Genomic DNA, 22,281 nt, shown 5'->3' with positions numbered 1-22,281 from the left:
ACATAGTTAGTGAGGTTGAAAAAAAAACACCAGTCCATCCAGTTCAGCAGTTTAGGGTTAAACCAGTTCTCTTCTAATTTTAGTGAATGGCCGCGTGTCTTTTTAAATTTCCTTTGGCTGAAAAGTTTGTTCCCTATGCTAGGGTCGCCAGTACTGTATTTGTACATTGAAATCATATCCCCTCTCAAGCGCCTCTTCTCCAGAGGGAATAAGTTCAATGCTTGTAGTCTTTCCTCAAAGCTGAAGTCTTTTATTCCCTTTTCTTAGCTTTGTTGCCCCTCTCTGGACTCTCTCCAGTTCCAGCACATTCTTCCAAAGGACCAGTGCCCAGAACTGGATGGCATACTCGAGATGCCGCCAGACCAGAGTCTTATAGAGTGGGAGAATTATCGTTTTATCTCTGGAGTGAATCCCCTTTTTTTATTCATGCCAGTGTTCTGTTGGCTTTGCTTGCAGCAGCTTGGCATTGCATGCCATTGCTGAGCTTGTCGTCTACTAGGACCCCAGGTCCTTTTCCATCTTAGATTCCCCCAAAGGTTCTTCCCCTAGTGAGTAACTTACTTTCTTATTTCTGGCACCCAAGTGCATAACCTTACATTTTCCAACATTAAACCTCATTTGCCATGTAGCCACCCACCCCATTATTTTTTTCAGGTCTTCTTGTAAGGTTTGCACATCCTGTGTAGAAGTTATTGCCCTGCTTAGCTTAGTATTGTCCACAAATACTGAGATTGAGCTATTTATCCCATCCTCTAGATCGTTTATGAATAAATTAAACAGGATTGGTCCCAGGACAGATACTAGGGGACCCCACTTTCCACACCCGACCATTCTGAGTACTCGCCATTTATCACCACCCTGAAGCCAGTTTTCAATCCAGGCACTCACCCTATGATCCATACCTACATACCTTAGTTTGTACAGTAAACATGTGTGGAGAACTGTATCAAATGCCTTTGCAAAGTCCAGATACACCACATCCACAGGCCTTCCTTTATCTACATGGCAGCTTGCTTCTTCATAGAAGGTTAATAGATTGGTCTGGCAAGAACGAATCTTGATGAATCCATACTGATTACTACTAATGATACCGTTTTTATTACTAAAATCTTGTATATAGTCCCTTATTCTATCCAATGGCTTGCAGACTATTGATGTCAGGCTAGCTCCCTTGCTCTAGAGCTGGACCCCTGAGCCATACCGATAGACAAATCACCTGTCCAAAGACTGAATCAACTTATCCCCAGAAGAACAAAGAAATGTAAAGGCCTGGGGGGAAACTAAGCCAAAGGAATTGCCGCACATGAAGCTACCCTTAATTCTAGATCTCTCATAGAATAGTTTAGAGCAAGATCCAGGTCCAGAGACCTTGAATATGAGACCAGAGTGTGTAAAGTTAACAATGATGAAAAGATCTCTGGGGGTTCTGGACCCATCAAAATGACTGGAATATCTGTAGGATCATGTCAGGTTACTCAATAGAGCCTCCACCAATTATTCCCTGAACAGGAGGTCCTTTTAAGATCCCACCATGAGAATGTTTTAAGATGGCAATAAGGCTAGTATTGGGTCTAGCATCCTAGAACATGAGGCGCTGATGAGAGGACAAGGACAATACCCCAGGTTGGTAGAGCATGGGCCCTATAGCAATGCACAGAAATTGATGGAGGGATGGGAACATTTATTATCTTTAATGCCCCCAAAAGCCAGAAAGTCTCCCAGGTGAAGGGAAGCAATGAAAATGGTTTATATTTCTATGGAAATCATAAATATAAACCCAGCCCCCTAGAGTTTCAGGATGCAGAACGGTAATGCCCACCATGGGCTTTAGAAGAATTAACTGTTTGCCACCAGAACTGGGGCAAAATACCTTGACACAGAAACTCTCAGAGAATATGCAGAGACCACAATTGAGAAAAGATGCTTCCTAACAATTAGAGGGAGAAAAAAAACCTTGCAATCTGTACTTTGGGCTCTTTCACCTGGGAATGACAGGTGTTTAACCTCAGCAGCAATGATGTTGTTTTCCTCAAAGAGACTTGGAAATCATGAAGGTTACTTCATCTGCCCTGGGAAATGCTGTAGCAAGTTTCTTATCTAGAGTTCTCTGGCTCCTCTGGTTCTTTTTCACTCATAGTGTCATGGTCTTACCTTCTTGCTGTTCTCCTTCGTTTGACATGTGCTGGCGGCCATCTTGGTTTCTGGGTTTCTTGTAGCCTCCCACCCTGCGGCTCCTCCTTCCCACTGGGAGGAGCTGGATGCCTAGCTCATATATATAGGAGGTCTGTGGCTTCAGTTCCCTGCTTGGTCCTCCTGTGTTCACATGCTTCTAAGACTGCTGCTGCTTCTGATTCCTGTTCCTGGCTTCGTCTGACTACCCTGCTGGTTCCTGATCCTGGCTTCGTCTGACTACCCTGCTGGTTCCTGATCCTGGCTTCGTCTGACTACCCTGCTGGTTCCTGACCCCTGGCTTCGCAAAAGACTCTGCATCAGTTTCGCCATCCGTTTGGACTTTTGCTTTACAGCTTGTTTTTCAATAAAGCTTTCTTATTTTCACTTATCTGTTGTTGTACGTCTGGTTCATGGTTCCGTGACATTAGGACCAAGCCATGAATTCTGACGGTACAGGGCCATCCTCGCTACCCACGCTGGTTGCCAGACTTGATCAGCAGGATCACCTGTTGGGTCGGTTCGCCGTGGCGTTGCAAACCCTGCTTGAACGCACGGTACCACAGGCCATGAATTCTGACGGTACAGGGCCATCCTCACTACCCTCGCTGGTTGCCAGACTTGATCAGCAGGATCACCTGTTGGGTCAGTTCGCCGTGGCGTTGCAAACCCTGCTTGAACGCACGGTTCATTTCGCTCCCGTTGCCGATGGGTCGGTTGTCGCTCCTGGGCCCGCTCCTACTGCCGCTCCGGTTGTTGCGCCAGAGTCTACCCCGACATCTGTTGTTGCGCCTGCGGTGTTTCGGGGTATGTCCGGTTCTGCCCCCCTTCCACAGCACTTTGGGGGAGAGCCAACTCAGTGCCGAGGTTTCCTTAACCAGGTGGGCATTTATTTTGAGTTGCTGCCACATGCCTTTCCTACTGAGAGATCAAAGGTGGGCTTCTTAATCTCGCTGCTCTTGGACAAGGCCTTGGCCTGGGCCAGCCCTTTATGGGAGAACAACAATCCGGTGGTTGCCGAGTTTTCCGGTTTTGTTGCTTCTCTTCGGAAGGTATTTGATGTGCCGGCTCGTGCTGCCTCTGCTGCGAAGCTCCTTATGTCCATCAGACAGGGTTCACGATCCGTAGCTGAATACGCCATTGAGTTTCGTACCCTGGCAGCAGAGGTGGGCTGGAATAATGAGGCTCTGGTCGCTGCTTTCTCTCATGGTCTCTCGGATGCCTTGAAGGATGAGGTTGCAGCTAAGGACCTACCAGTGGAGCTCGAGTCTCTTATTTCTTTCCTGATTTTGATTGACACCAGACTCAGGGAGAGACCTTCCTTTAAGGAGAGTCTGCGGAGGCCTCCTAACAGATTGGCGCCTACCTTTGTTGTCCCACCCGTGCCTCCCTCTCCTCCCACGCCTCCTGGGGATGACTTGTCTGGGGGTGAACCCATGCAGCTGGGGTTTGCTCGCCTGTCCGAGGGGGAGAGGGTACTCCGGAGACGCGAGGGCCGATGCATGTACTGTGGTCTCGGTGGGCATTTTCGGTTGGCATGTCCGAACCGTCCGGGAAACGCTCACACCTGAGATCCTGTCGGGGGCAGATCTTGGGTGGAGTCTCCTCGTCCCCGGTTTCCCGTGTTGACAAACCACTGATCACTGTTGTCCTCTCCTGGGTCGGGGGCTCGGTGACGACCCAGGCGTTGGTGGACTCTGGTGCTGGTGGTTTGTTCATTGATAGTGTGTTCGCTGCCGCCAATTCCATTCCTCTGCAGGCTCGAGGTTCTCCTCTGGCTCTTGAGGCGATAGACGGCAGACCCCTTCTGCCGCCACACGTGACTCATGAGACCCTTCCAGTGGGGTTAGCCATTGGTGCCGTCCACAGAGAGTCGGTCTGCTTCCAGGTTATTTCGTCTCCACACTACTCGGTGGTCTTGGGGTACCCCTGGCTCCAGAAGCATAATCCGATTTTCAATTGGAGATTGGCCGAGATCCTCTCGTGGTCACCGCAGTGTGGGGCTAGTTGCATCCATGGGCCTGTCAAGTTGCTGTGTACTTCCTCGGACTCTCTGTTGCCCCCTGAATATGAGGAGTACCGGGATGTATTTGATAAGGTGCGCGCGGTTGCCCTACCTCCGCACCGCCCATACGATTGTGCCATCGAGTTACAATCTGGTGCCGTTCCTCCTCGTGGCAAAGTCTATCCACTGTCGGTAGCGGAGAATGAGGCCATGGAGGAGTACGTGAGGGAGGCGCTTTCACGCGGACACATTCGCAAATCCTCGTCCCCGGCAGGGGCTGGATTTTTCTTTGTGAAAAAGAAGGGCGGTGAGTTGAGGCCTTGCATCGATTACAGGGGTCTCAATCGCATCACGATCAAGAACGCTTACCCGATACCCTTGATTTCCGAGCTGTTCGATCGCCTTAAAGGGGCCACGGTCTTTACCAAATTCGACTTGAGGGCGGCATATAACCTCGTAAGGATCAAGGCGGGCGATGAGTGGAAGACCGCGTTTAACACCAGGACCGGTCATTATGAATCCTTGGTTATGCCCTTTGGGTTGTGCAATGCGCCCGCAGTCTTTCAGGAATTCATCAACAATGTTTTCCGTGACCTGTTGCAGCAGTGTGTGGTGGTCTATTTGGATGACATCTTGGTATATTCTGAGTCCATGGAGACCCACATTCTGGAAGTCAAACGAGTGTTGCAACAGTTACGAGAGAACAAGCTGTTCGGTAAGCTTGAGAAATGCGAATTTCACCGATCCCAGGTAACCTTCTTAGGTTACATCATTTCCGCTGAGGGGTTCTCCATGGATCCTGAGAAGGTTTCGGCTGTCTTACAGTGGCCCCAGCCCAGTGGTCTTCGCTCCCTGCAGCGCTTTTTGGGTTTCGCCAATTATTATCGGAAGTTCATCAGGGACTTTTCCATGCTAGCCAAGCCTCTCACGGATCTGACCAGGAAGGGCAGTAATTCCCAGGTCTGGCCGCCCGAGGCCATCCGAGCTTTTGAGGCTCTAAAGTCCGCCTTTGTGTCAGCTCCGATTCTGTCGCATCCCAACCCTGGGTTGCCCTTTGTCCTCGAGGTGGACGCGTCTGAGACGGGAGTAGGCGCCCTTCTGTCTCAGCGTAGAACACCAGAGGGTCCTCTGCTTCCTTGTGGGTTTTACTCCCGGAAACTGTCTTCCGCGGAGTGCAACTACCAGATTGGTGACAGGGAGTTATTGGCCATCGTGCAGGCTCTTAAAGAATGGAGGCACTTTCTCGAGGGTTCGGTGGTTCCGGTCCTCATCCTGACGGACCACAAGAATCTGACCTACCTCTCTGAGGCCAAGAGATTGACACCACGTCAGGCCAGATGGGCTCTGTTCTTGTCACGTTTTAATTACGTGGTCTCCTACCTACCCGGTTCCAAGAACATCAGGGCGGATGCCTTATCACGGCAGTACTCCGACCTGTCCAGGGAGGAGTCGATTCCGACTTCGGTCATACCTCCGAATCAGATCCTGGCCGCCATTCGCACCAGCCTGACCTCTACCCTGGGTGAGCAGATTTTGGCAGCTCAATCTGGTGCTCCCTCTGGGAGACCCAACGGCAGATGTTTTGTGCCTGAGGAGTTGCGCACTCGGTTGTTGCGAACCTACCATAACTCCAAGACCGCGGGGCATCCTGGAAAGAATCAGCTGTCCTGGGCTGTTTCACGTCTGTTCTGGTGGCCTTCCCTACGTTCCGACATCGCCGCATATGTAGCGGCATGCTCCGTTTGTGCCCAGAGTAAGTCTCCTCGGCACCTTCCGTTGGGCCTTCTGCAACCCTTAGACACCGGGGAGCGCCCATGGTCACACCTGGGGATGGATTTCATTGTGGACCTCCCTGCATCCCGAGGCCATACGGTCATTCTCATGATTGTGGATCGGTTTTCCAAAATGTGCCACTGTGTTCCTCTCAAGAAGTTACCCTCTGCACAGGAGTTGGCCACGATTTTTGCCAGGGAGGTCTTCCGGTTGCACGGTTTGCCCAAGGAGATTGTGTCGGATCGGGGGAGTCAGTTTGTGTCCAGGTTCTGGCGCGCCTTTTGCTCCCAGTTGGGGATTCATCTCTCCTTCTCCTCGGCCTACCACCTTCAGTCCAATGGGGCCGCAGAACGATCCAATCAGGCCTTGGAGCAATTCCTTCGTTGCTATGTCTCCGATCACCAAGACAATTGGGTTGACCTCCTGCCTTGGGCTGAGTTTGCCAGGAACACGGCGGTGAACTCTTCCTCTGGGACGTCTCCCTTCATGGCCAACTATGGGTTCCAACCTGCCATGTTACCGGAGGTATTCTCTCCCCAGGATATTCCGGCTGTGGAGGATCACCTTTCCGTCCTACGTGCTTCTTGGGTACAGATCCAGAGGTCCCTTGAGGTCTCTGCGCAGCGCCAGAGACTCCAGGCTGATCGCAGACGAGCGCCTGCTCCTTCCTACCAGGCCGGAGACCGTGTATGGTTGTCCACCCGCAACCTCAACCTTCGAGTGCCCACTCCCAAGCTGGCGCCTCGCTTTGTTGGTCCCTTCCGAGTGCTTCGCAGGGTAAACCCGGTAGCCTATGCCCTTGCGCTTCCTCCTGGCATGCGGATCTCCAACGTGTTTCATGTCTCCCTGTTGAAGCCACTGGTGTGTAATCGTTTCACTTCCTCGGTTCCTCGGCCTCGTCCGGTCCGAGTGGGCAATCGTGAGGAGTATGAGGTGAGCAATATCCTGGACTCACGCCTGGTCCGCGGTTGGGTGCAGTTTTTGGTTCATTGGCGTGGTTATGGTCCAGAGGAGCGTTCCTGGGTTCCCTCCGCAGATGTTAATGCTCCTGCCTTGCTCCGAGCCTTCCACGCACGCTTCCCTCAGAAACCGTTCTTTACTCCACGGAGGAGGGGCCCTTGAGGGGGAGGTACTGTCATGGTCTTACCTTCTTGCTGTTCTCCTTCGTTTGACATGTGCTGGCGGCCATCTTGGTTTCTGGGTTTCTTGTAGCCTCCCACCCTGCGGCTCCTCCTTCCCACTGGGAGGAGCTGGATGCCTAGCTCATATATATAGGAGGTCTGTGGCTTCAGTTCCCTGCTTGGTCCTCCTGTGTTCACATGCTTCTAAGACTGCTGCTGCTTCTGATTCCTGTTCCTGGCTTCGTCTGACTACCCTGCTGGTTCCTGATCCTGGCTTCGTCTGACTACCCTGCTGGTTCCTGATCCTGGCTTCGTCTGACTACCCTGCTGGTTCCTGACCCCTGGCTTCGCAAAAGACTCTGCATCAGTTTCGCCATCCGTTTGGACTTTTGCTTTACAGCTTGTTTTTCAATAAAGCTTTCTTATTTTCACTTATCTGTTGTTGTACGTCTGGTTCATGGTTCCGTGACACATAGTAAACTTACCTGCCTTAAAGAAAAATGCCCAATACGGACGAAGCCTCAGGCTGAATATAGTACCAGCTAATCCATTCTGCTCTTCCTTACCAGCAAAGGATAGCTTTCTCTCTGTTGTAGGAAGCTTTATGCAGTTGGTAGCAACAGTATTGTAATGCAGCTTCAGTTATTTACCACTTTGAGGCAGGCTTGACACACTCTTTGTCTTGTAAAGGCAGCTTCACCCAGGGCTCACAACAATTCTTTGCCGCTATGAATAGTGGGCAGAAGAGCTTCCTTCTACCTTTTTAACAGCTTGTGGACAGCTTACCACAGGTTTACTGCGACAGAGCGGCCCGCTGCTCTGAATCACATACATTAATTTGATCCAGCATTTCTGGTTAGGGTACATTCTCGCACGCCCGCCGCCCCAGCTATGTTGCTTTTTGCTGCAGCACAAGCCAATAAGCAGGTCCCGGCCAATGATTTACGATAAGCGAATGACAGAAGAGAACCCTGTGTAAGTAAACAACGCAAAAGTAGAGTAAAAACTGGCACATTGCTTAGTAAAACAGAAACAGTAACATTGTTGGACACTCATTTGACCCCTTGATTTCTCTAGATGTGAACCCCTTCCCAATCAGTGTCATTAGTACAGTAACAGTGCAAATTATTAGCACTGATCACTATATTAGTGTCACAAGTGATGTCAGTGGCAGTTAGTCAGTTCCCCCTCATCATCAGTGTCCGATTGCCCGCCTCAATATCGCAGTACTATTATAAGTCACTGATCACCACCATTAGTAGTATAAAAAAAAAAACGAAAAAAATCCATTAAATATACCTTAGTTTGTAGATGCTATAAATCTCGCGCAAACCAATCAATATACCCTTATTGGGATTTGTTTTTACCAAAGACATCTAGCAAAATACATTTTGGCCAAAATTCATAAAGAAATGTATTATTTTTTTTTTATTTTTTAATTGGATATGTTTTATAGCAGAAAGTAAAAAGTTGTGTTTTTTTTGTTAAATTTATGGTCTTTTTTATTATATCGTTAAAAAAAAAAAAAAAAAACAGTGGTGAACAAGTACCACCAAAGAAAGCTCTATTTATGTGAAAAAAATTATTTCAATTTTGTTTGGGTACAACATTGCATGACCATCGCAATTACCAGTTAAAGTAGTGCAGTAAATGTGTGTAAATCCTTGTAGAAAAAACTGTGTAAAACGTGCAACTTCATCACTTATGGACAAAAATCTTTTTCTCACGATGGTCATACTTATCTATTGGACAACTTTTTTAACTGCTCTACGGATCACGTAGTGTACTGCTTTACTTGCCCCTGCAAGTTATTATACGTGGGCCGCACCATATATCCCCTTCGGCAACGTTTTGGCAAACATTGTTGGCTTATAGAGGAAGGCTCTGATAAGCATAGTGTCCCTAGATATTTTCTAGAAGCCCATAATAGGTCCACTGAGGGGCTGCGTGTCTGGATCATTGAGGCTATAACTGGTAAACTCTCAGAGGCCCAACGTTTTTCCAGATTATGTCAGCGTCAGAGACCTTCTGGATTTATACCCTCAATACTCTTAAGCCATATGGTCTCAATGAGGAGCTGGAAATTAGTACTATTTTATAAACATAATTGCCACACATTGTATATATATTTTCCTTTTTTTTTTTTTATCCTCTTTATCATTTATCCTCTTTTTTCATTTATCTTTCATTTATTTTTAATTTATTTTTACGCACATTATATTCATATTCTTTATTTTATGACTACGTATACAAACACTATACATATTCTCTTGTATTTATTTCTCACTTCTATTTATGGGTGAGGTTATACTGTGTACATGTGTATATATATAAATATACCATTTTTATATATTTTTTTATATATCTTCTAATATTAGTCTATGTCTGTATATGTGTTTTCCATATCAGTCTAGACATTACTGTTGCTTTTATATAATTCCTTCGTCTAGCACGGCCGCCAGCTTAGTTTATTGGTAGTTCGTTCCAGAGTATACTCCCACTTATTTGTTTCCATGAGTATAAATATGGCTCCCTCTGCTGTTTCCCCATTAACACTTGAAAAAAGAGCGTGCATGCTTACTGTGAGCTTGGCGCATGCTCTGAAACGCGTCGTGTAATCCCTGTGGTCTTGGTGACGTCACGCGGCAGACGCTGCGTTCCAGCTTGATACGAGGAGATCAGTCGGACCCGGTGTTCCGTGAAAAAAACCTACCTGTGAAAATGTCATACCCTCGTCACTTCCAGTCAGCGAACAGCTGAGGAGCTTACTAGTGCGCATGCTCGGAGGGTATGGAATGTATGGAATGTGTGCTATAACGTTACACCGCATCAGCTGTTGCGGCGGTTACATTAAAACATCTCCGCTTCAACATCAATCATCTTCGCTCCTACCCCGGTCACTTCTCTGATGTCGGCTACTAAATGTAAAAGCGGATCACGGAGCGGAGATCTCCGTGATTCACATTCCATACACCCGCCGCCACTTTTACATTTAGTAGCCAAGATCAGGGAAGTGACAGGAGTAGGAGTGGAGATGATGCATGTTGCAGCCGAGCTCTTTTAATGTAACAGCTGGGGCGGTGTAACGTTACACACACTACCGTGATAATTTCATACCCTCCGAGCATGCGCACTAGTCTGCTCCTCAGCTGTTCCATTACGTTTCTTACAAGAAGTGACGTGGGTATGGATTTCTCACGGGGTATGGTTTTCTCACGTTACACCGGAAGACAACAGCCGGCCTCCTTGTCCTCCGATACCATCTACCGGCTTCAGTCCTCTCTCCCTCCGGATTCTGGACATAGGACTTTACCACCATTTCCCAGTATCAGATCGAGCCTACCATTATGTACATCATGTGAGTTGCTATACGTTGTATGCCTGTTGGATTAAAAACTTACTGCACTTAGAGGCGCTTCGCCTGTTTGTTTTTGTTCATGAAGGGGGTAAAATCGTGACACACTATTTATCTTGTGAAAGCAACTTTATTCAGAGTTTACAGCAATTGTTTGTGTCTAAGCATACAGTAGTGGGCAGGAGAGCTTTTTTCTGCCTCTTTAAGGCAGGCCTGATACACTCTTCAGGTCATAGTGCTAAGGTTTGCAGTCTTGGATTTTCTATACCTTTAACTGTATTTCTATGGCTTCTCTCACACAATATTCCTGCCCGTAGCACAGACTGGGCTCTTTAGCTGAGAGAAAGGCTTGTTAACCACTTAAGCCCAGGAGGATTTGCGCGGTCGTGCGACGCTCTACCCAAATGAAATTGACGTCCTTTTTTTCCCACAAACAGGACTTTCTTTTGGTGGTATTTGATCATCTGTGCGATTTTTATTTTTTGCGCTATAAACAAAAAAAGAGCCTCGATTTTAAAAAAATAACAATATTTTTCACATTTCATTTTATTCATTCACATTTCACATTCACAATTTACATTTACATTATATGAAATTCCCCCCCAAAAAGATCAACATTTTTTTAACATTTTAGGCCAATTTGTTTTCTGCTACATAAAAAAATCGCAATATTTTTTGATTGGTTTGCGCAATAGTTATTGCGTTTACTAACTAAGGGAAAGATTTATGTAATTTTTATTGTTTTTTTTTTTAACTAGTAATGGCGGCGATCTGCGATTTTTTTTTTTGCGGGACTGCGACATTGCGGCAGACAGATTGGACCCCTGACTAACATTTTTGACACTTTTGGGGGTACCAGGGACATTACTACAGTAATCAGTGCTATACATATGCACTGTTACTGTAAAAATGACACTGGCACTTTATTAGTGATCAAGGGGTTAGGTGTGTCCCTAGGGGCGTGATTCTAACTTCTAACTGTCAAGGGGCGTGGCTTGTGATGTAACCACAGAGACATACGATCCTACATAGCAGGATCGTATGCTCTCTGCAGTTACACCAGCTGAGAATGACTTTCTCCCTCTCCAACGGGAGATCGCGAGTGGCTGGAGGATATTGGAGCCGCCGGTCACTCGCGCGGGGATGGCCGAGAGATGGTGCTCGCCCCCTAAAGGCTCCTGGGCGAGCGACGTAGTACTACGTCGCTTTGCCCAGAGGGGCTGACCGCCGCAGTAAATATACTGTGGGCGGTCGGCAAGCGGTTAATGCCTGAAAGCACTCTCTTAGTAGCAAAATACCTGTCTATCTGATGACTCCTACCTATAGGAACAGTGTGGATCTTTGTTATGCAGTGAGCTCATAGTGCAGGGCAGCTGCAACACTGACATATAGCTGAATCTATATGATTTATACAGAAAATAGTGCTTAATGCAGGGTTTTCAGCTATGGGCATGATGACTTGCAATCCTAGCCCATGGATGCCTTATCTGTATGCCACTGGCTCTTTAAACCATTTTCCTTTGCTATTCTGTCTGCCTCCAACTCATAGCAATCTTCTCACTTTGCCCTTTTCCAAGATGGCTTTCAGGCAGTTTTGCCTAAACCCAAGATGGCCCCCATGTGAGAGCTATTCACTTTAAATGGAATTATCCACCTGCTTAGCTTATGTATCATTCCCTTGACTGTAGTAGACACTTAGCTTTTCATTATGGCCACTAGAATACATACTGGAACACAGTGCAGCCCTGAGAGGAGATGGAACAAACACAACTTATCAGGACATTAACAGATAAATTCCAAAAAAAGTATAAAAACATAATTGCCTTGGAAATGTGGTGTCACAGTTCCATGGATTTATTCACTTCTTGAGAGTTTGGGCTCCATACAAGGAGAGCACTTCTAAGGAAAACAGCCCTGGCTTCATTGCCTTATGGGGTCTACTTAGCACCCAGTTTTTCACCCCAGAAGATCAGTCGAAGGAGTTCCCTACCTTATCAGAGCCTTTAGTATTCCAAGGTCAGGGACTGCGCTATAGGGGAGGCTGAACCTGTGTGGAAAACCACCAAAGGTGGCAGGTAAGGGTTTCTTCTCTTCAGATTGAGTTCTGTGAGTACATGCACTGGTTCTGTGAGCATAAGTAGGCGGGGCTACTACCACATGTATGTTGCCTGGTTGGCACCAGGAAACAAATTTTTACTTATTTTTATGTTGCTGTTGGAGAGTATACCTCACTTTCCTTCTGGTGAAACATTGTCAACAGGACAATAAATCTCTCTAATGAAGTCCCCATAATCAAAAAGTTAAAACCTAACAGGGGTTTCGATTCTTCCTCATCTAAAAATAATCAAAAAAACTTTTGTTTGGGAATACACTTTAACCCTGCAAAGCAAAAATCACTTTTTTTTTTTTTTTTTTATGAATAGGTAATTCTTAGAACAGAATGACTCACAGTCTGTATTTTTATGTTAGCACACCCCCATTTACTGAGCCCAACAGAAAGAAAATAGGACTTAAAGCAGAGCAAAAACCCATTGATTTAACTGTTACCAAAACAGTTACATTCAAGGCATGCCGTGAATGATAACTGTCACATTTGCTTGTGATCTCAAGTGAACTTTCAAACTATCAAATGGCTGTTGTCATAACTGATTACAGGTGCAGCACCATGGCAACTTCAGATCAAATAGAGGCTAAGATGATAGCTTCCTTGGCTGTAAAAGATAGAAGGATTTATTCCACTTTAAGTAATTTTGTTATTTAAATCTGAACACTGTAATATGGTAATACAACAAGAATGTGCTTGGTAAATAAACATTTTAAAATCTCCACACTTACCTATATTTGGTAAAGGTTCACTCATTTCTGACATTTGTGGTATCCCATTTATTGATGCCTTTATTTTATCCTGCTTCATTACTTCCTCCTCTTCCACACAACTGGATACTAAAATAAAACAAAAAAAAAAACGTAGAGAATAAAGTTTCTAGTAGATTTACAAAGGCATTCAATGGTAAATTAATATCTAGCAGAAGGGGTTGAAAAACTAGTAAATTCATGCAATACTGTAGATGTTGTTGTAACAAATAAAAGCTACAGCAGAGGTATATCATGAAATCAGTGGGCCTGTGTGCAAGATAAAAAGTGGTGTCAGGATTCAGCAGCAACTAGGGAGACCAGACACATGTAACTACACATGGAAACTTAGACCAAACAATGTAGATATCCTTAAAGAGGTTGTAAACCCTCTTGTATAACTTTTACCTATAGGTAAGCCTATATTAAGGCTTACCTATAGGTGCTATAAATATCTCCCAAACTTGCACCGTTTAGGAGATATTTACAGCGCAAACTGCCGATGACGTCATCGGCGCAGGCGCTCTGAGGGAACGGCCACCCGTGCCGTTCCTTCAGAGCTCAGTGCCGTGAACGGCGGCTCCCGCGCGCATGCGCGGGAGTGATGTAATCGCGCCTCCGGCCAATCAGATGGCCGGAGGACGCGAACCCGGAAGCGGGATGGCAGGACATGTCGCCGTCCTGTCGCTGAGGTGGCGGCACGGCGGGGGCTTCGTTTTAAGGTAAGTACTACATAATGAGCTAGTATGCGATGCATACTAGCTCATTATGCCTTTCTCTTTACAGGGCTTTTTTTTTCTCGTTTTTTTTTTTTTACTTTACTTACTCTTTAAAGTGATATTTATTTACAGTGAAACACACAAACACGCATACACAGCAAACAGTGAACATAGGAAACCCCAGCAAACAAGAACTAACCCCAAAGACAAAAACCTACCCCAAAGACAAAAATAACTAATGAACCTAACAACTATTTACAAAGATCTACAATATTAGGGACAAGGGTAACAGGTTAGCAAGGAAGAGGGGAAACAAGACTGGGTACAAGAGCAAGGCAGCAGGGAAGGGTGAAGATAGATCAGGATCTAAGGAACAAGGAGGCAATCAGAATAGTAATGTACTGGTGAAAGGGAGGAGCAGCCTTAAATAGCCACGTGGCAGCTGAACACAGATGTAAGTGATTGTTACAGCCTGCTGGCTTCTGGGAGACACCTGTTGGTGGAACTGTAGCAATCAGCCCAGAGCAACACAGTGCTGTAATTTCTAAGCCTTTGTTTCTAATTTTTAGGGACTCGTTAAGGACTGGAATAGTACCACTGGATTGGCATAGGGCCAATGTGGTGCCTATATATAAAAAGGGATCAAAGTCTTTGCCAAGTAACTATAGACCTGTTAGTTTAACTTCTATAGTCGGGAAGATATAGGAGAGTTTAATAAAAGCCCACATAGATGAGTTATTGCTGGAAAAAAACATTTTAAGCAACAGACAGCATGGATTCATGAGAGACAGAAGTTGTCAAACAAACCTGATTTCTTTTTATGAGGAGGTAAGTAAAACCTTGAACAGAGGGGTGGCTGTGGACGTAGTATACTTGGATTTTGCAAAAGCGTTTGACACAGTTCCCCACACAGCTAATGTGTAAGGTAAAGTCTACTGGCTTGGAAAGATCAGTTTGTAATTGAATAGAAAATTGGCTAAAAGATAGAATTCACAGAGTAGTGGTTAATGATTGAATGATTGACTCTGATTAATGATTGACTCTGAATGGTCCAAAGTTATCAGTGGTGTACCCCAAGGTTCAGTGTTGGGACCCTTACTTTTTAATATCTTTATAAATGATATAGGGTCTGGGATTAAAAGTAGCATTTCAGTCTTTGCAGAAGACACCAAGCTTTGCAGTGGAATAACTTCTTTACAGGATGTCTCTAACTTACAAGCCGACCTCAATGCACTGTTTCATTGGGCAACTATGTGGCAAATGAGGTTTAATGTTGATAAATGTAAAGTTATGAACTTGGGGGCTAAGAATATGCATGCATCATCTATCGGCATAGTATGTAAAATATGATAAAATAAAATTACCGCATGGTGAGCCCAGCGTCACGATAGTGTGCAGCCTAATGCACCACGGGGAGGGCACTCACTCTCTTTCATTTTGCATTCCCATCACACTCCACTCAGGAGTATTATGACACCCTTAATCGTATACAACCATTTTTATTTTTTATTATTTATTTATTATTTTTTATTTTTTTATTTTAATTTTTTTCTTACGATTTTTACAATTTTACTCATATATACAATATATATTTTTTTCTACAGATATCGTATGCGCCTACCTACTTATGGGTATTCATTTCATACATCCTAGCAAGTTTTCATCATGCTATAACGTGTCCCTCTTGCCCGCCTGCTGGTGCGCTCTCAGCTCCCATGGGGGACATACTAAGTCCATACAGTTTCAGGGCCAAATTCAGAACCATTACGTAAGTGTCGGGGTGAAATTGGGTTTTTTGGTCCCCCTGCTTCTTCCCCCCTCTTCTTCTCTTTATTCAAAATTGGCATTTATGATCCTTTTTTCTTACTCATATTTTTCTTAGAAATATACACACATCTACTCCTGATGAAGTGGCAATGTGCGTCCACGAAACGTGTTGAGGTTATGATGTTTAATACACACCCAACTATCTATTACTTGGAATTTTAACATTATATAATGTGAACCTATTCAATATTGTACCATTTTCTGGAATCAGCATTGCTGTCTGTCAATATCATGAATTTGGAGATGCCTTATCAACTTGTCAATACTTGTATAATACCTATTTATTTCATGTTGTTTTTACTGTAGTATTTTACCCATTACCATATGTATGTACCTATGCCCTATGTGGATATTTGTATGATTGATGACCTACATCATTAAAGTGCTTTTCTTTGCTACTATGCCGTGGACCCAATTTTATATTCAATATAGCCATGTTACACATCCCAACCATCTCTGTGCACTTCATTTAAAGTCCCAACTGCCCCCCCCCTTTTTTATCCTTCTCCCCTATACTTAGGGATGCTAGGGCATCGGCTTTCTGTATTGTATTACTATGTTGTGGAATGCTCACACATTATTTATTTTATTATATTTTACATACTATGCCAATAGCCCTATTACATTTCATTTTTACTCCCCTTAGCCCCAATTTCTTCATGAATAGGGATGGAGGCACACAGCTCTAATTAGGCGATGCCTCATTTAAAGTCCCAACTTTTTTCTTTGTTTGCATTGATTCAGGGATGGAAGTGCTCACATGGTTGGTCACACGGCCAATATTCAATTTCATTATTTTTGTTTTTATATAATATGTTAGGTTCCACAGCATGCTAGTAGTGTCATCACCTGTACCTTACCATGGCCAATGGGTCACTCATAGGTCTTGGAATATTGCCTACTACTCTTTATTAATTTTTATACTTTGGATGGTTTGGCCAGTCCCCTGTATGGCTTTTGGTTTGCTTCCCGGGAGCTGCGATGCGTGCTGTGCATCCTCCCTAATCTCCCTCTGCTCCTCGGCGTAGGGGACTGGGTGGGCGGTACCACCACGCATCGGCGCCACGTCTCCCGCCGATGCGTGACGTCAATTGGCGCCATTGCGCCGGCGGAATGAATTGCTGTTGTCCAATGACCGAAACATTAATAAATGTAAAAAATGGATCGATTGAATTGGTCAAATCTGCCAACTGAATCTCCTGTTTTTGTTCACATAATAGTAGCCAACACTGGAATTTGTACCATTCCTGTAACATGTTCATTATCGCTTCTTTCTTTTATTTGTTCACCTCTTGTTATCTGTATATTGTAAAACTTCAATAAAAATCTATTGAAACTAAAAAGAAATGCCCATGAGCTGTGACCCTTGAAAGAGAAGAAGATTCCCGGGCCACAAAAATTATTTTCTGTAGCAATAAAAGATAAAATTGAAGGCTTGGTTGGTTGAATTTCGAAATCAATGGCACCCATCGAATCACAAAACGCAGGAAATTTCAGATTTAAAAAAAAAAAAAAATTGTTTGGAATTTGCCCCATGTATGGCCTGCATTAGGCTTTAACTTGAAATCAGCCATCATGATGAATTACCAGTTCCATGTGTAAAATGCAGTGAGCTACAGACCTTTGTAAACTGGAGGATGTTTATTTCAGATTGTTAAGCAGTCTCTTGAAAAGTCTCTACCTGCTGGATAAATAGAATTAACAATTTCCTTCCCTGGACCCTTTCTAAGGCAGTAGTGAACAAGAGCCCTAAATCTATGAATGCTCTGGCTTCTGATTTCTCTCCTCCCCAGGAAGGGGGGGGGGGGGGGTGGTTGCAATAGTTTCAGCACAGCAACATCTTCAGAACATGAAAATGAGCTTCTGTCCATAAATCGCCTTCAGTTTTTAAACCATCTGTGGACATTCAAGGGGTCTGTGTCATGGCTGTTGAGTACCCATGAATTCCCCTCCCTGTCTCAACCTTCCAGCCTAATATATCTCTCATTCTATATCCCACTGACATATATACCATATTCAATTGACACCACAGATGCAGGTACATTTTTTTCTTTTAGTGAACAGAAGCAGGGATGTTTTTTATTTTTTAGCTACACCAGCAACACAGACACATTTGTTTTCTTCCAATGGCACCACCAACATGGGGACAACATTTCTTTTTCAACACCACCGACAATAAAACCATTGACACAGGGACATTTTCAGAACAGGAAAACTGTTAGCCCAACACACTTTTGTACCCAGAAAGTGGGATGGGGGAGGTGCAGTTTGGCACCTTTGCCCTGGGCACCAGATTATCACACTTACCTGACTCCAGTCTTGCTGTGCAGGTATGTTCAGGAGGCAAAAATGACTCCAGGGACATCAGTGAAATTTGTGCTTTCCTGGCTTCTGTTTTCTGATAAAGAAAAGATAGAGTGAAGCAAAAAAAAAAAAGAAAAAAAAAAAAGAAAAACCCAATAAACACAGCACATAGTTCCATAAACTTAAAGTGGTATTAAACCCAAAAGCAAAAATGTATTATATTGCAGCCTTTAGATGTGATGGCTGTATTTTTTTTTAAGCTTTTTTTCTTTTATTTTCATCTGGTGATCTGTTGTTTTCCAGATTACCAAATAGGCACAGTAGACACCTGCCTATAGGCTCAATGCCCTTAAAGGACCCCGCTACAACAGATCTAAATAATTAATAATAATAATAATTTGCTCTTAAAAGAAAATTACAATGAAGCTTTCCTTGTTTACATAAAAATGGGTCAAGTCTAAGGAACAAAAACTTTACATTAACCACTTCTGGACTGAAAGGCACTGCGTTACTTTAACTGGCAATTGTGCGGTCATGCGACGCAGTACCCAAATAAAATTGATGTCCTTTTTTTCCCACAATTAGAGCTTTCTTTTGGTGGTATTTGATCACCTGTGCATTTTTTTTTCACTATCAAAAAAAAAAAGAGCGTAAATTCAGAAAAAAAAAACAATAATTTTCACTTTCTGCTATATAACATTCCCCCCCAAAAAATGTAAAAATACAAATTTTTAACATTTTAGGCCAATTTGTTTTCTGCTACATATTTTTTGTATAAAAAAAAATCGCAATAAGCGTATTTTGATTGGTTTGCGCAAAAGTTATCGTGTCTACTAACTACGGGAAAGATTTATGCAATTTTTATTGTTTTTTTGTTTTTTTTTTTACTTGTAATGCAGCGATCTGCAATTTTTGGCGAGACTGCGACATTGCAGTGGACAGATCGGACCCCTAACTGATATTTTTGACACTTTTTGGGGGACCAGTGACATTACTACAGTACAGGCATGTACAGTAATCGTGAGTAGGAGTGCTGGGACATCCGGCTGTTCCGTCTTCCACGGCGTGGAGCGTGGAGACCAGTGGTGGCCGGATCATTTTAACCAGGCCCACTCTGCCCATAACGCCAAATGGTAGCCGGGCCCAAGTTTGTGTTTTAGTCTTAACCAAGGCAAAAAGGGATTCAATGTTTAAGGAAATATAATCCGGGGGATGTCGAGACACCTATACTCCCAAGTGTTTAAATGTGGCAACCCGTGAGAGAGGGAGAACCGCCTGGTCCGCTGACGGAGGAAAACTGTCAAGCGGGAGAATAAAGGGATTTATCCCAGTTAACTGTAAGTCCCGAAAAGCTACCAAACTGCTGTATCACTAGAAGGGCCCGTTGCAAGGAAGGACCAGGGTCCGCCAGGTAGAGCAACATATCGTCTGCGTACAGTCCAATGCGTTCCTCGAAATCCCCCGACACAGACCGCGAATAATCGAGCCAGATCATAGGGCCATCGCAAGGGGCTCAACCGCGAGTGCATAAAGGAGCAGGGAAATGGGACAGCCTTAGATAAAGGAAACTGCCTAGAAGTCCAGCCGTTAGCAACAACTCTAGCACGTGGTTGGTTGCAAAGAACAGTAAGCCATTTAATGAATTTCGGACCAAAGCCAAACCCTCGAAGGCATTGCATAGGTACAGCCACTCAACAGAGTCGAAGGCTTTGGCAGCGTCCAACGTCACCACAACCCTTGTACGCACACGGTCATGAGAAGTCTGAAGGTTCATAAACAGTCGCCTAGTATTAAAAGCTGTCTGATCGGGGTGTACGAGGGATAGGATCACCGTGTTGAGCCTCAAACCTAGCACCTTAGCCAAAATCTTTACATCGCTTTGAAGCAAAGATATGGGCCTATAGGACTCCGGGTAATGGGGATCGTTGCCCGGTTTAGGGATCAGAACAATCAGGGCCTCACGCATGGAGTCAGGTAATATGCCTTCTTCAAAGGCAGCCTCATATACCCTGAGCAAATGGGGAGCCATGGTCTCAGAGAAGTGGGAGTAAAACTCCACTGGTATGCCATCAGAACCAGGAGCCTTAGCCTTCGCAAATTTTGAGATGGCGGTAACAATCTCCTCTACCGAGATAGGGGCCTCGAGCATCTCAACCTGTGCAGGGGTCAGCGTAGGGAACTCGAGTGTATCCAACAACCTGGTAAGATCGGAGGGAGTATAGTCAACCTTGGAGGAGTATAGCTCACTGAAATAGGAGGCAAACACCTCCACCATGGCTGAAGGATCAGACGAGTCCCCCAACAGCGAGGGATGGAGTGTGATAACCACGGGCGGTCCGGCATCCATATGTGGTAAGTAAGCCAGCAATTTGCCTGCCCGCTCACCGTGTTCAAACACCCGCTGTCTGCTGAAAAACAGTTTGCGGTTAGCCTGTTCCTGGTAGAGATGGTCAAGAGCCCGTGTCTGAAGATGGAGGTGGGTCAATAGATTTGACGAGGAAGACTGAGTATATCTGGCTTCCGCCTCTGCTAGCTGTTTTTCGGCATGTCGCAGATCAGCTTTTGCGGGAGGATAAGAGTAAACGGGCGTGTCCCTTAAAGGTTTCCCAGACAGCAAGAGAGTCAAGGTCAGAAACAGTCTTGAGCCAGAATGGGTTCAGACGCCAATGATGTCGTGGAGGGTCGGTAAACTGGGTTAACTCTATGAGGTATGGTCTGACAAGAGGCACGGACCAAAGCAGGCACTGCAAATTCTGGGCGAGAGGGCCTGTGAGATCCATATAGAGTCTATCCTAGACATGGTGTAGTGAGTAGCCTAAAAGCAGGAGTATGCTCTAGTAGTAGCGTGTAAGCATCGCCAGGAGTCTAGAAGTTGAAAACCACTAAGGAGTCTGCGAAAACGAGTGTCTCGGTCAGGGCAGACTGGGGAGGAGGGTGGGCCCATTCTGTCCAGATGAGGGTTGGATACCATGGTGAAGTCCCCTATCCAGATAGCCGGGACGGATGGGATCTTCTGCACCCAGAAGATCCAGCTATAGTCTTCTTGTCTCTTATGGTTGATGGAGGCTAGAGTGAGTTGCAAAAGGCCTTAAGGCCAGGCCAAGTGTTCTCTGCAGTGAGTTCTATCCCCTGGAGCACCTGGGAAAAATGTACTGAGAGGTGCAGCTGCAGTCATCTTGTCTCTTTAATGACAAGCAGGGAGTCATAAGCTAGACACATAGCCTCTGGCAAGTCAAAGCCCTCTGATTGAATACTAATGACCCTGGGAAGGAGAAAGACTGTGCAAAAAAGATGGCTTATGAGTGCTGCATATTGTGTACTGCTTTCACATAATGACTGCTGCAGTTCGTCTAGTTCGTGATTGACCAAGTAATGTCAAGTGATCCTGTAAAGTGCATTCACTGGGCACTTTATTAGGTACACCTTGTAGTACCAGGTTGGACCCCCATTTGCCTTCAGAACTTCCTAAATTCTTTGTGGAATAGATTCAACAAGGTGTTGCAAACATTCCTTAGAGATTTTCATCCATATTAACATGATAGCATCACGCAGTTTCTGCAGATTTGTCGACGGCACATGATAATGATGATCATGATCTTCTGTTCCACCACATCCCAAAAGTGCTCTATTGGATTGAGATCTGGTGACTGTGGAGGCCATTGGAGTACAGTGAACTCATTCTCATGTTCAAGAAACCAGTTTGAGATGATTTGAGCTTCGTGACATGCTGCATTATCCTGCTGGAAGTAGCAATTGGAAGATGGGTACACTGTAGTCATAAAGGGATGGACAAGGTCAGCAAAAATACTCAGGTAGGCTGTGGTGTTTAAACAATGCCTGATTGGTACTAAGGGACTCAAAGTCTGCCAAGAAATAATCCCCCCTCACCAATACACCAACTAGTCTGAACCATTACAAGGCAGGATGGATCCATGCTTTCATGTTGTTTACTCCAAATTCTGACCCTACCATCTGAATGTCGCAGCTGAAATCAGGGCTCATCAGGCCAGGCAATGTTTTTACAATCTTCTTTAGTCCAATTATGGTAAACTTGTGCGAATTGTAGCCTCAGTTTCCTGTTCTTAGCTGACAGGAGTGGTACCTGATGTGGTCTTCTGCTGCTGCAGCCCATCTGCTTCAAGGTTTGATGTGTTG

At 45.0% G+C, this 22,281-nt stretch overlaps 1 protein-coding gene across 1 annotated transcript in view; it reads right to left on the bottom strand.

Moving 5' to 3' along the window:
- The window catches only part of MDFI (MyoD family inhibitor), a gene marked incomplete at its 5' end in the record, with an annotated part of 34,423 nt that extends 16,236 nt beyond the window's left edge, over positions 1 to 18,187 (bottom strand). The window contains 2 exons of the mRNA XM_082247628.1: positions 13,259 to 13,366; positions 18,130 to 18,187. Of these exons, the coding sequence (XP_082103754.1) occupies positions 13,259 to 13,366; positions 18,130 to 18,187 (166 nt within the window). The remainder of the gene's footprint in view (positions 1 to 13,258; positions 13,367 to 18,129) is intronic.
- Positions 18,188 to 22,281: the final 4,094 nt, after the last annotated feature.

This window comes from Pelophylax lessonae (genome assembly GCF_965119305.1).
Source record: "Pelophylax lessonae genome assembly, chromosome: 2".
Taxonomy (NCBI): Eukaryota; Metazoa; Chordata; class Amphibia; order Anura; family Ranidae; genus Pelophylax; species Pelophylax lessonae.
The sequence above is the reverse complement of the archived record's forward strand: the minus strand, read 5'-3'. Positions and strand labels throughout refer to the sequence as shown.